Below are 15,044 nucleotides of genomic sequence, written 5' to 3'. Positions count from 1 at the left end.
CCGTGAAGACATTATCCCTCAAGTACTGGAGAGCTGCTCCAGTGTTGAGTGGGCTTCCACCTTTGTGCCTCAATCCTCTGACAGTGTCAAGGATGTCGCCTTTTGTGGTGTATGTGTTCAGATAGAATTGGACAGTTGGATCTTTGCTATACTGAACCACTGAGACACGGTCTTTTTTGTCATCCACACTGAGTGTCTCGACAACTCTTTGCACAAAGTCTCGCACAGCTGGGAAGCCACTTCTAGTACCATCAGATCCATCCAACAAGAACACAACATCTTTTCCTGCTGGCCTTCTCTTCACTAGGGAACAAAACATTTGAGACATATTCAGGTTCTGAGTCACATTTTTTCGGAGTGAAAGTCAGATGACGGAAGCTAACCACGAACTTTACAACTTAGTCTAATAACTCTGCCTCACCTGTTTCCTCAGAGTGCTGCTGGCTTACCTCAACTTAAAATAAAACACTTTTATACTGTTCAACATGCATCCTACCATGTCCTTGGAATGTAAAAGTCTGTCATTTTCTTACCAGTTACTGTGGGTGTCATGGGCGTGGTCCTCACTAGCACTCTGCTCATTACAGAGGAGAGCTGTTCCTGGACACTGGGGAGGTCAGTAAAGTCAGACACTGATAGAGCGTAACTAGGGTCATATGATATCTTCTGCAGCTCCCTACTGTCAGAGTTCCTTGTTCCAATGCCTATCACTTGGATGCCCTGCTGTTTGAGAGCAGAGGCTGGGGTATCTACATTGTCAGAAGACCTCCCTCCATTAAGCAGGATCAACATCTGTGGAACACCTTGCAGGCGTCTACTCCCGGAGGAGTTTGTAAAGACGTTGTCCCTGACGTACTGGAGGGCTGCCCCGGTGTTGAGGGGTCTGCCTCCTCTATGTTTCAGCCCTCTGACCGTATCCAAAATATCCTGGCTTGTGGTGTATGTGTTCAGATAGAAATGAATCTCGGCATCTCTGCTGTATTGGACCACAGAGACACGGTCTTTGTTTTGTCCCACATTGAGTTTTTCCACCACTCTCTCAACAAAATCGCGCATGGCAGGGAAGCCATTCCTTGTGCCATCAGAACCGTCCAGAAGGAATACGACATCCTTTTTGCCAGTGTCGACTGAGAAAAGACAGGAAGACATAAAATAAAAACTTTTGCAAAATGTATGCTGATGGGTAATCATCAAGTGGTGGATTCCTTTTTTTTTAATATCACCTAGCACTGCCTACTTCAATTTTAAATGATGGGAGAGCACATCCCAAAAATCTTAGAATGCAGCTTAACAAATGTCACACTTAATTCACTTCCCTCAATGTCGGTCAAACAAGTCAGGTATCATATAAGGCCAGCAGGGGCCGTGCTTGTTTACATACCAGGCACAGTTGGTGATTCTGGGGCGACCTCAGCAACCACAGCCTCCACGGAGGACTGAAGCTGCTGTTGGACATTGGGAAGGTCAGTGAATTCAGACACAGTTTGAGCGTAACTGGGATCGTGGGATATCTTCTGCAGTTCTCCAATATCACTGTTCCTGGTTCCAATTGCAAAGGTCAAGACACCCAGCTGTTTGAGAGCAGAGGCTGGCGCATCAACACTGTCAAATGACCTTCCACCACTTATCAATATTAGGAGCTGTGGAACTCCTTCCAGGAGCCTGCTTCCAGCAGAGGCCGTGAAGACATTATCCCTCAAGTACTGGAGAGCTGCTCCAGTGTTGAGTGGTCTTCCACCTTTGTGCCTCAATCCTCTGACAGTGTCAAGGATGTCGCCTTTTGTGGTGTATGTGTTCAAATAGAATTGGACAGTTGGATCTTTGCTATACTGAACCACTGAGACACGGTCTTTTTTGTCATCCACACTGAGTGTCTCGACAACTCTTTGCACAAAGTCTCGCACAGCTGGGAAGCCACTTCTAGTACCATCAGATCCATCCAACAAGAACACAACATCTTTTCCTGCTGGCCTTCTCTCCACTAGGGAACAAAACATTTGAGACATATTCAGGTTCTGAGTCACATTTTTTCGGAGTGAAAGTCAGATGACGGAAGCTAACCACGAACTTTACAACTTAGTCTAATAACTCTGCCTCACCTGTTTCCTCAGAGTGCTGCTGGCTTACCTCAACTTAAAATAAAACACTTTTATACTGTTCAACATGCATCCTACCATGTCCTTGGAATGTAAAAGTCTGTCATTTTCTTACCAGTTACTGTGGGTGTCATGGGCGTGGTCCTCACTAGCACTCTGCTCATTACAGAGGAGAGCTGTTCCTGGACACTGGGGAGGTCAGTAAAGTCAGACACTGATAGAGCGTAACTAGGGTCATATGATATCTTCTGCAGCTCCCTACTGTCAGAGTTCCTTGTTCCAATGCCTATCACTTGGATGCCCTGCTGTTTGAGAGCAGAGGCTGGGGTATCTACATTGTCAGAAGACCTCCCTCCATTAAGCAGGATCAACATCTGTGGAACACCTTGCAGGCGTCTACTCCCGGAGGAGTTTGTAAAGACGTTGTCCCTGACGTACTGGAGGGCTGCCCCGGTGTTGAGGGGTCTGCCTCCTCTATGTTTCAGCCCTCTGACCGTATCCAAAATATCCTGGCTTGTGGTGTATGTGTTCAGATAGAAATGAATCTCGGCATCTCTGCTGTATTGGACCACAGAGACACGGTCTTTGTTTTGTCCCACATTGAGTTTTTCCACCACTCTCTCAACAAAATCGCGCATGGCAGGGAAGCCATTCCTTGTGCCATCAGAACCGTCCAGAAGGAATACGACATCCTTTTTGCCAGTGTCGACTGAGAAAAGACAGGAAGACATAAAATAAAAACTTTTGCAAAATGTATGCTGATGGGTAATCATCAAGTGGTGGATTCCTTTTTTTTTAATATCACCTAGCACTGCCTACTTCAATTTTAAATGATGGGAGAGCACACCCCAAAAATCTTAGAATGCAGCTTAACAAATGTCACACTTAATTCACTTCCCTCAATGTCGGTCAAACAAGTCAGGTATCATATAAGGCCAGCAGGGGCCGTGCTTGTTTACATACCAGGCACAGTTGGTGATTCTGGGGCGACCTCAGCAACCACAGCCTCCACGGAGGACTGAAGCTGCTGTTGGACATTGGGAAGGTCAGTGAATTCAGACACAGTTTGAGCGTAACTGGGATCGTGGGATATCTTCTGCAGTTCTCCAATATCACTGTTCCTGGTTCCAATTGCAAAGGTCAAGACACCCAGCTGTTTGAGAGCAGAGGCTGGCGCATCAACACTGTCAAATGACCTTCCACCACTTATCAATATTAGGAGCTGTGGAACTCCTTCCAGGAGCCTGCTTCCAGCAGAGGCCGTGAAGACATTATCCCTCAAGTACTGGAGAGCTGCTCCAGTGTTGAGTGGTCTTCCACCTTTGTGCCTCAATCCTCTGACAGTGTCAAGGATGTCGCCTTTTGTGGTGTATGTGTTCAGATAGAATTGGACAGTTGGATCTTTGCTATACTGAACCACTGAGACACGGTCTTTTTTGTCATCCACACTGAGTGTCTCGACAACTCTTTGCACAAAGTCTCGCACAGCTGGGAAGCCACTTCTAGTACCATCAGATCCATCCAACAAGAACACAACATCTTTTCCTGCTGGCCTTCTCTCCACTAGGGAACAAAACATTTGAGACATATTCAGGTTCTGAGTCACATTTTTTCGGAGTGAAAGTCAGATGACGGAAGCTAACCACGAACTTTACAACTTAGTCTAATAACTCTGCCTCACCTGTTTCCTCTGAGTGCTGCTGGCTTACCTCAACTTAAAATAAAACACTTTTATACTATTCAACATGCATCCTACCATGTCCTTGGAATGTTAAAGTCTGTCATTTTCTTACCAGTTACTGTGGGTGTCATGGGCGTGGTCCTCACTAGCACTCTGCTCATTACAGAGGAGAGCTGTTCCTGGACACTGGGGAGGTCAGTAAAGTCAGACACTGATAGAGCGTAACTAGGGTCATATGATATCTTCTGCAGCTCCCTACTGTCAGAGTTCCTTGTTCCAATGCCTATCACTTGGATGCCCTGCTGTTTGAGAGCAGAGGCTGGGGTATCTACATTGTCAGAAGACCTCCCTCCATTAAGCAGGATCAACATCTGTGGAACACCTTGCAGGCGTCTACTCCCGGAGGAGTTTGTAAAGACGTTGTCCCTGACGTACTGGAGGGCTGCCCCGGTGTTGAGGGGTCTGCCTCCTCTATGTTTCAGCCCTCTGACCGTATCCAAAATATCCTGGCTTGTGGTGTATGTGTTCAGATAGAAATGAATCTCGGCATCTCTGCTGTATTGGACCACAGAGACACGGTCTTTGTTTTGTCCCACATTGAGTTTTTCCACCACTCTCTCAACAAAATCGCGCATGGCAGGGAAGCCATTCCTTGTGCCATCAGAACCGTCCAGAAGGAATACGACATCCTTTTTGCCAGTGTCGACTGAGAAAAGACAGGAAGACATAAAATAAAAACTTTTGCAAATGTCGATGAAGGACCAATAGAATCCACCTCTCTCTGGATGCACACATGAATTTTAACAAATAACAAACACAGTTTGTTTCCTCACTATAGATTAAACAGTTTAGGCAGCATTTCAGGCCGGTAAGGGCCTGTGCTTTCCAACATCCCAAGTACAGTTCTGGATTTTTTGCTTAGTTCATATACTGTCAATTCCTAAACCTGTGTTTGTTCATGTAATACTGTTTAACATCACCTTTAAAAATCAAACTTCCAAACGGTTCAATCCTTGGTTTTACAATTGGGTTCATTTATCATTGAATGTTGTTGTCATTTATTTCCAATTTGGTAGATGAAAATATAAAATACAATTACTAAAAAAAAATGTTTTGCTTAAAATGGACTTTTTAATGCTTCTGTGTCTGAAATATATTATTTCGCTGGCCTCACTCATTTTGACTATTTTTCTTTTCCATAATACATGATATTTGAACGTGTTTGAGGTTTAATTTTCATTAGCAGCCTCCCCTAAATTAGGACGTATAATTTGTGCGGATACTGTGAGATCAGGCACCACCAATCAGCTATGTAAGCTGCAAGAGTTACATTCAAAAATTCTATAGCATATATTTAACAGTATTATTTTTAAAACAGCTCTATAGTCCCAGAAGAACATATTAAACAAATGATTGATAACAATTGTTTTTTTTAAATGGTTGACGTTATGACTTTTTTGTTCTTGTGGAATCAACAATGTTAAAGTTAGTGTAAGATAGGTTTCTTTCTGTCAAAGAATGAAGTGAAAATGATTTTTAATCTTTTAAAATTAATCTTACCAGTCACCACGGTTTTTGAAATTTCATTTTTGAAATTTTCTTCTGTAATTGCAGCAACAACTTGCTGGTGTATACTTTGAAGTTCTGCAATTTCAGAAACTGATAAAGAATAACTTGGAGAATGGGATATCTTCTCCATTTCCTTTTGGTCTGAATTTCTGGTTCCAATTGTTAATATTTTGACATTGCTTTCTTTTAGAGAGGCAACAGGCAAATCCACATTGTCACTTGATGGTCCACTACTTAACACAATAAGAATTTGTGGAACATTTGCAGCGTATCTGCTCCCAGAGGCAGTTGTTAAAACATTTTCTTTAACATATTTTAGAGCTTCTCCGGTTTTGAAAGGTCTTCCACCCTTGTGTGAAAGCCTTCTGACAGCTGTTAGGATATATCTTCCTTTCTCATGAATGAATTCAAGAAGAAATTTGCGAGTGCCACATTGCTGAACTGAATCACAGCAACTCTGTCTTTATTTGCTGCAATGTTTAGTTGCTGTATAACTTTGTAAAGAAAATCTTGAATGGCTGAAAACTGATCTCTTGTATTATCAGAGCCGTCCAAAAGAAAAATTATATCTCTTCCTGTTTCATCACTTTGACCTATTTTAAAGTTAATCACAATAATAAGACAAATACCTAAATCTAAAAATTTAAAGATGATATAATTTATTATAATTATTATTGTTATAATCCACATTCTTACCTGCTTTTTTTTCCTCAACTGCCATTTGAGTAAGATGACTCATCAAACTGTTTTGAATACGGTGGAGATTAACAAAGTCGGGAACTGAATAAGCATAATTTGGGTCAGAGGATATTATTTGCATCTCAGCTGGATTTGACATTCTTGATCCAATCGCAAATGTGACAACGCCTGCAGCCTTGAGCATCCTTGCTGGACCTCGTGGAGAATCTCTAGATCTTCCTCCAGCCAAAATGAGAAGTATCTGCTGGGCGCCTTCATGATGTCTACCTCCAGCCTTTGAAACAAAGACATTGTCTCTCACAAACTGTAGAGCTGCTCCTATATAATGAGGCCTTCCGCCTTTTTGCTTAAGGCTTAAGAGATGTTTTAGAACATCATCTTTTGTGTTGTAAGAATTCAGATCAAAATTTAATTCAGCATTGTTGCTATACTGTACAACAGCAACTTTGTCTTTTTCTTGATCCAGGTCAAAGTTGACAACCATTTTTGCAACAAATTCACGTATAGCAGGAAATCTACTCCTGACATCATCAGATCCATCAATAAGAAAGACAATATCTCTCTTCACACTGGGACTGGAACCTAGGAAAGTTGACAATAATGTTAATTGTGTTTGTTACAGGTCATCCCTTTAATTATCAATGACTATTACAAGGTGTTAATATATTATATAATCAGCTCTTTTTCACTCACCTACACTAGGGCTGACAGTGCCTTTGTGAAATGCAATGGATGAGAGCACCTGTTCTCTAACAAGACGAGAGTCAGACATGTCCTTAATAAAGTACATTGCTCCAGGACTTTGTGCTAATTGCTCCATCTCCAACCTATCTGCATTATTTACTCCAATTGTGAAAAGCACAACTCCAGCATTTCTCAGTCTATCCACAGGACCAGAGACATCATCTTCAGACTTTCTCCCACATAAAAGAATCAGAATCTGTGGGACTCCCTGTTGAGCTCTGCTTCCAGAGGAAGGAGTGAACACAGTGTTCTTCATATAATCAAGAGCTTCGCCAGTTTTCACGGTGGAACCACCTTTCAGTTTAATATTTCTCAAATGACTTAAGACATCCTCTTTTAGTGAGTATGTGTTAAGGAGAAAGTCAGTACTGGGCTCTGTGCTGTATTGTATAAAAGCAACTTGTACATCACTTGGCCCAAATTCTATTTGCTGGACAAAGTCTCTGACAAAATCCAAACTTTGTCTTTCACTTTCTCGCATTTCATCGGATCCATCAAGGAGAAAAGCAATATCTGCTCTCTTAAGGTCCAATTCTACATTGGTGGAAGTGTCTGAAATCGATACAAACATTTTACAAAACCAACACTTTTGCTGCAAAAACAGACATTTTTAAAAGAGTTATGGTATATCATTATGTCAATGTTGAAGACATATCTAGAATGTCCTAAATGCTAATTATTTTTCAAATTCTTACCAGTAGTTGAAAATTCGGTCGTTTCTTGAGCACCTCTCAATGTTGCTTCAACAGATGGATGTATGCCTTGCAGATTGTTAAAGTTTGTGACATAAAAATAGTGTGATGGTGTGAAAGAGATGGTTTGCATTTCCAGTGTATCAGCATTCTGGGTTCCAATAGTAAAAGTCTTGATTCCATTTTCCTTTAGTGACTGTGCTGGTCCTCTGACATCATCCCCTGATCTTCCACCACTAAAAACGTACAGATATTGAGGGACTGATTCTGCACGTCTTCCTCCAACTGAAGCAGCAAAGACGTTGTCTCTGACAAACTCAAGTGCTTTGCCAATATTGAGGGGTCTTCCCAATTTATGTCTCATTGTTCCAATGGAATTGAGAACATCATTGTTAGATGAGTAGGAATTCAAGTAGAAATTGGCTGTGGCATCACGGCTGTATTGAACTACAGCCACTTGGTCTTTGTTCTCGCCAAGATTTAAATTTTCAACAACTTTTTTGACAAAGCCTCTTATCTCTTCAAAGCCATTTCGGGAGTCGTATGATCCATCAATAAGAAATACTACATCATGTTTCTTAGAATCTGTAACAAAAACAAATGTACAAACAGCCAATTTGATTTTTGTTAGGTACCAAATAAAGAGCTACTGTGCCAGTCCCATATAGTTCAACCATGGGTCTTGATAGAAATAATTTTAATAAATTTAATTCTCCTGAAGCTAAAAGTTAAAATCATACATCTTACCCTTTGTAGGAACAGTTTGCTCTTCATGGTGGGAAGCATCTCTTAACAATGACATCACATCCTGTTTAACAGTAGAGAGCTCTTCATAACTAGTGATAGAGAGTGCATAATTGGGCTTATGTGATATTGTCTGCAGTTCTAGGGTGTCAGCATCATTTGTTCCAATTACGATTGAAATGACACCAATCTCTTTTAGTAGCCTGACCGGCGTTCTTATGTCATCTTCAGCTCTCCCACCACTCAATAGAATGAGTATCTGAGCTTTTCCTTCAAGGAGTCTACTTCCTGAGCCAGAAGTGAAGACGTAGTCCTTCACATACTCCAGAGCTGCTCCAATGTTGTGAGGATAGCCACCTTTGTGACTTAGCCTTCTTACTGCATCAAGAACATCATCCTTTGTTGAGTAACGTCTCAAATTAAAATTGATCTCAGCCTTATCACTGTACTGGACCACAGCCACATGATCATTGTTTGCATTAATGTTTAGGTCCTCCACTATTCGCTGCACAAAATCTTTAATATCAGGAAATCTTCGTTGAGAATCATCAGAACCATCAAGCAAAAAAACCACATCACTTCCACTGGGATCTGTAACCACACAGGCATCCAAACAAATTAATAAATTAATTGACACTGAAGTCTGTGATGAAATGTGTGTTATTCCTGCAGATTGTTGGTTATTGTTCATCATTTTTGTTGATGCAATCCCCATCACTAGAACAGCAGTGCGGAGCTTTTTACGTGACAGAATTGGGCGGCACTTTCATAACAATGGAGGAATGCCTAAAAGAAGCTATTGTGACTAAAATGCAATGCTAGGTTTGCTTAGCTGGGTTATCATCATTAGTGAACTAGATCAACAATAGTGAATGCAGTGAAATTTCTTGAAAAATGTTAAGTTTAAATCATCTGCAAAGCACATGATAACCACAGAACAGAACCATAATTACTTTCAATTTTCAAAAATGTCAAAATTGTCAAAAAGTCAAAAATGTTGTCTTTTGTCCAAAAAAAGCCAAAAGGTTGTCTTTGCAGTGGAGACACCACTGTCCACTTTGCTTGAACTATGAGCCCTGTGCCAATTGTGTGTTGGCATGAGTAGCTTTGAGTAACTTAATGTCTATCTGGCAGTGCACTCTGCGTACAACATGAGGTCATTACAATCTTACCATATGATACTTGGTTGATAGCAGTAGTTTCACCCGTTTTGAAAGCAGAAAATATTTGTTGTTCAATGTCGAACAAATCACTGGAGTCTGCTGCAAAAAAAGCCAGACTAGGGTCCTGAGCAATAGATTGAATCTCTAGGGTATCTGCATTCCGTGTTCCCACCACAAATACCATCACACCAATTCCTTTTAAGTCTTCCACAGCATTTCTGACATCATCACTGGAGTGTCCACCAGTTAAAAGAACCAAAATCTGAGTGACACCCTGTTGGTGTCTACTTCCAGAAGAGGGTCTGAAAACATTATCCTTGACATACTGGAGGGCTGCACCAGTATTAGTAGGTCTGCCTCCTTTATGCCTTAGAATTCGCACATTGTCAGCAACATCCTGCTGTGTTTTGTATGTGTTCAGAAAAAAATCAACTGAGGGTACTCTACTGTACTGCACCACTGAAACACGATCTTTGTTCTCATCCACATTGAGTTTCTCCACCATTCTCTCAACAAATCCAAGCATGGCCTCAAAGTCGTTTTGCATTTCATCCGAAGAATCCAGTAAAAATACAATATCATGGTGAACGGATTCTGTATGATCTGCAGAAACTAAGACAAACACAAGGATGATGCATAGTCAGGTTTACACATCAGTTATTTGAAAACACAAAGATTTAGATAGATAGATAGATAGATAGATAGATAGATAGATAGATCCTTACCTAAATCATGTAGTGGTTTTTGACTTGGTTGCTGACGGGGCACTCTTTTCAGAAATGACACAAGTTGTTGATGGATGCTCCCAATATCATCAAACCGAAGCACAGAGAAAGCATAAGAGGGGTTGTGTGCAATCATTTGTTGCTCTAGTATGTCTGCATTTCTTGTACCTACACAGAAGGGAACAACTTTTCCCTGTTTTAATGCAGCAGCAGCACTTGCAACATCATCTTGTGATCTTCCCCCACTTAACAGAATCAATATCTGTGGGACACCTTCTTGATTCCGACTCCCTGAGGAACCGGCAAAAGCGGTATTCCTCACATAGTCAAGTGCTGCCCCAGTGTTGAGGAGTCTGCCCCCTTTATGGTTTAACTGCTGGACAGCAGCAAGAACATCTTGTTTTTCTGTGTAGGTTTTCAAACTGAAATGTGTCTGTTGATCTCTGCTGTATTGGACCAGAGACACACGGTCTTTGTTCTCACCAACACTGAGTGTTTCAACCAATCTTTGGACAAAACTTTTCATTGCTGGGAATTCACTCTGTGTGTCATCTGAACCATCCAATAGAAACACTATGTCTCTTTGAGGGGACTGTAATTCAACTAGAAAGGAATAGGAAAACTTTTTTAAGATTCAGACATAGAGTGTAGTACATGAGCTGAAATATATATTTGTGCAATCATTACACATTAGATGGCTTAGAAATAAATGCTGGTAACAGAAATCCAAAGTCATTGCTGCAGTGCACAAGGTGTTAGTTGCCAGAGCATTAAAGTAAACTGGTAAAAAAAAAAAAAAGACTGAGAAACTTGGAAATAACCACAAAAATGAGCCTATTCCTCTTTCGCAAATGAAAGATGGGGAGGGCTGAAAAAGTTCTTTAAATTTCTTGTACCTTAAATATACAGTCAATTATGCGAATATCATTGGCTCAAGAAAGAGCTTGAAAAGAGAATGAAAGGACATTGCGGAAGTTGGCTATCAAGAAAACACTCTCCAGAAGGTAAAGGATGGAAGCCAAACAAGTAACACTGTCTTGAGCCATTGAAGACCGTTTGAGACACATGAAACTGATCCCCTCAAGTTTGTCAGAAGATGATGCAGTTTCATCGCAATTCAAACTATGAAAGACCAAATGTACTGAAATGTAAGCGAGAAGTCAGTTTGATTCTCAAGTACTGGCAGTGGCACGTCTTACCTACAAGAGTTGGAGGCTCAATTTGTATTTCGGCCTGGACAAATGCCGCTATCTCCGGCTGAATTGACAAAAGTTCACCAAAGACGGGCAGGTTGAAAAGAAATCTGGAGGAAAACGCAATTTTTTGAAGCTCCTTCTGTTCAGAGTTTTTCATGCCGATAGCAAAAGAAAGAACACCCAGTTGTTTTAGGTCTAACGCAGCTCCTGAGACATCATCATTGGATTTGCCACCAGTCAATAAAAACAGAATCTGAGGGACTCCCTCCTGGTGTCTACTCCCAGATGAAGCTGTGAAAACATGGTCTCGCACAAATTTCAGGGCAGCTCCAGTGTTCCGAGGTGTTCCCCCTTTATGACGAAGACTTCTTACAGCATAGATGATAGCCTTTTTGGATTTGTGAGATTTTAGGTCAAAGTAAACTGTGGTGTCATCACTATACTGTACAACTGCCACCCGAACATTATCTCCATCAATGTCCAGCTCATCTGCCATTCTTCTGATGAACTCCCGAACAGCTGGTAGTCCATTTCTGGAGTCATCCGACCCATCAAGGAGAAACACTATGTCCCTCTTATAGTTTCCTGTGTCAACAAGGTGATATGTGGATAGATAGAGAAAGAATTCACGAACTGAGCGTTCAAGACACTACAACGCTCATGCCTTTTTATCAGCATGAGCAAGTTAGAAGCTCGGAGGAATAAAACCGAGCACAGAAAGACAGATGAGCTATTGCTCTAAATATGTTGTTGCAAGCTGAAATGCTAAAGAACCATCTTATTTTTAAAAAGATGTTTGAAATAATTTTTCGATTCATCTTTAACATTGAAGTTGACAGTTAGAAAGGGGTAGAGACGACAGACACTGTCTTGAAAGATTAAGAAATACAGAACAATAGATTTTTCAGACAATGGAATTCATAGCAAAGGCAATCATTAATGTCATGCAACAGAAGGTTACCAAAACAATTAATTGTTTAAAACGTTAAGAATTCATGTTAAATATTCCTGAAAGAAAGAGTAGTGTAGAGAGTAAAAAAATGGATTCTTAAGAGAAATAATGATGTTATAACATACTCATGGCATGTGGAATTCTTACCTACTAAATCAGATATTCCAGGCGTGGTTTCCTTAGTGTCTTTGTTTATGTTCAGTGTAGCAACAAGTTGTGATTGGATTGAGGGCAAATCAGAGAAATCAGTGACCATGTATGTGAAACCAGGTTTGAACGCAATCATTTCCAACTCTGAAAGATTTGCTTCCCCCACTCCGACAACCACTGACACAATTTCATGCTCTTTAAGAGCCAATGCTGGGCTCATTACATTATCAGTGGATGCTTTAGCACTTAGAAGAATCAAAATCTGGGGGACTCCTTCTAGCCTTCTACTGCCCGTGGAGGAAGTGAAGACACTGTGTCTCACAAACTGGAGAGCTTTCCCAATATTTAGGAGCTTCCCCCCCTTGTGCCTTAAATTTTCTGTGGCATTTATTATGTCAGTCTTTGACTTATGTGTATTCAGATCGAAGTAGACTTCAGGGTTATCAGCAAACTGAACCACAGACACTCTGTCTTGGTTCTCACTGACAAAGAGTCTCTCCACTACACTTTTAACAAAGAGTTTCATCTCTTGGAATCCATTTCTTGTGTTATCAGAGCCATCCAGCAGGAACACAATGTCTCTTTTTACAGCATTGCTTTGTACTGAGACACAACAAACAAGACACCATTATTCTGATGAAGACCCAGAATCATCAGTAGAAGTGTTGTTTATCTTGCAGCGAGTTTAACATACCAACAGACAGAATAGATTTTGCTTACCTTGCTGAAGGACTTCGGTCAGCCGTTCCTTTGAAAGGCTCACATAGCTGTTCAGCCTTTGTGGTACGGTGCTGAGCTCACTAAATTCCTTCACGTTGAAGGCAAAGGAAGGGTTGTGTGAAATGGCCTCAATCTGCTTTGGGTCCGCATCCTTGACACCAACACCAAACGGTATGACTCCCCCAGTCTTCAGCGCACCAGCAGGTTCCTTCACATTATCCCTGGACCTGCCTCCAGCCAAAATGATCAGAAACTGTGGGACATTCTGCGCAGCCCGGCTACCATAACTTTCAGACAAGATGGTGTCCTTCATAAATCTTAGAGCAGATCCTGTGTTCAGACTACGTCCACCAGCCAGTGTCATTCCATTCACAGCTCTCATTACCTCATCTTTGGTTTGATAAGTGTTGAGGTAGAAACTTGGAGTAGGCCTCTCGCTGTGTTGAACCACTGAAACTCGGACCTTGTCAATCCCAATGTCAAGTGGTTCAATTACTTTGATGATAAAATCCCGGATGTAGGCAAAATCAGCTCGAACATTGTCCGTGCCATCAATGAGGAAGGCGACATCCCTTTCAGCGCCAGAGACGACAACAACTGAAAAAAAACAACAAAAAAACAGAATTAATTGCAAACTTTTATGTATTTCATGTTATTAATAGAAAAAGAGAAGTACAAAACTCACCCTCTTCCTCGGGGAATACTGATGTTGTAACATCTGTATCACCAACAACTGTTATCAACTTTGGCATTATTTGTTCAGCCACAGCTGGTAAATTAGAGAATGTCCGATCATGGTAGGCCAAGTCTGGGACAAAGGCAACTGTTCTCAGTGTGGCGTCATCTGCTTGTCCAGAACTGACCGTGAAGGTCAAAACACCAGCCAAAGCCAATTTATCGGCTACACTTTTAAGCTCATCCTGGGCCGGACCAGCTGTGACCAGAACTAACACCTGCTGGACTCCCTGCCTCCTGCGTGATCCGGTTGATGGCTGAAACATGTTGGCAAGGGCATAATTCATGGCAGCTCCTGTATTCAAAACTGAGCCTCCAGTCAGTCTGAGTTGGGATATTTTATTCACAACATCTTGCCTGGTGCTTTGGCTGTTCAGATAAAATTCAATTCTTGGACGTTCAGCAAACTGCATGAGACCAATCTGGACCCTGTCCGGGCGTACATCCAGCTGGTTGACCACGTTGATGATGAAGTCTCTCACATAAGGAAAGTTACTGCTTCCAATGTAGTTTGAGCCATCCACAAGGAAGACGATGTCACGAACCACTTTTTGAGTCTGCACAGTGGTTATCTCCACCACTAAAAAAAAGCACACACACACACAGAAGCACAAAAATGTTATCCTCTTTATAACCATATACCATGTATCTACACTTTCGAGTTCCAACAGATCTTACACTAGATCTTCAAATGATGCCCATTGAAACTATTTTTTGTAATTGCTTTGAAGTTTTTGGGGATTTGGGTATGCCCACGCCCCTCACTGCAAGCTGAAAGTAAGGGAGGATAAACACATTTAGCATCGCCCATAAGCAGAAGGCTTAAAAATAGTCTCTCAGCAATATCAAAATGACAATAATCTCTGAGATGCTGAAAGCTTTGCTAGTGAATTTGTAAGATTATGTATTTTCCTGACCATGTATTTCACTTGTCATGACTTATTTCGATAAACATTATTATCTGAACAAGTCTTATTAAGTCAGCAATTTAGTTCTTTTGAAAAGGGACAAGGGTTGTCTAAACTACCACTACTCACAAATCTTGTATTTAAACTGAATTTCCTTGATTCTATTTCATGTCTCATATTTATTGGGACATTGTTCAATCAAAATATATTTAACTTGTTTTAATTAGATCAGTTTATTCATTCATTGAATAACACTTGAAACATATTGAA

At 41.1% G+C, this 15,044-nt stretch overlaps 1 protein-coding gene across 2 annotated transcripts in view; it reads right to left on the bottom strand.

Annotated features, from left to right (window-relative positions):
* The window catches only part of LOC138592009 (collagen alpha-3(VI) chain-like), a 118,743-nt gene that overhangs the window by 103,456 nt on the left and 243 nt on the right, over positions 1-15,044 (bottom strand). For both annotated transcript variants that reach the window (XM_069662603.1, XM_069662605.1), the window contains exons 2-3: positions 13,817-14,446; positions 13,132-13,728 (exon numbers count right to left, since the gene is read on the bottom strand). In XM_069662603.1, coding sequence (XP_069518704.1) covers positions 13,132-13,728; positions 13,817-14,446 — 1,227 coding nt within the window. The remainder of the gene's footprint in view (positions 1-13,131; positions 13,729-13,816; positions 14,447-15,044) is intronic.

This window comes from Semicossyphus pulcher, unplaced genomic scaffold (genome assembly GCF_022749685.1).
Source record: "Semicossyphus pulcher isolate SPU_LCO1_2020_fin unplaced genomic scaffold, fSemPul1.0.p SCAF_15, whole genome shotgun sequence".
NCBI classification, from domain to species: Eukaryota; Metazoa; Chordata; class Actinopteri; order Labriformes; family Labridae; genus Semicossyphus; species Semicossyphus pulcher.
The sequence above is the reverse complement of the archived record's forward strand: the minus strand, read 5'-3'. Positions and strand labels throughout refer to the sequence as shown.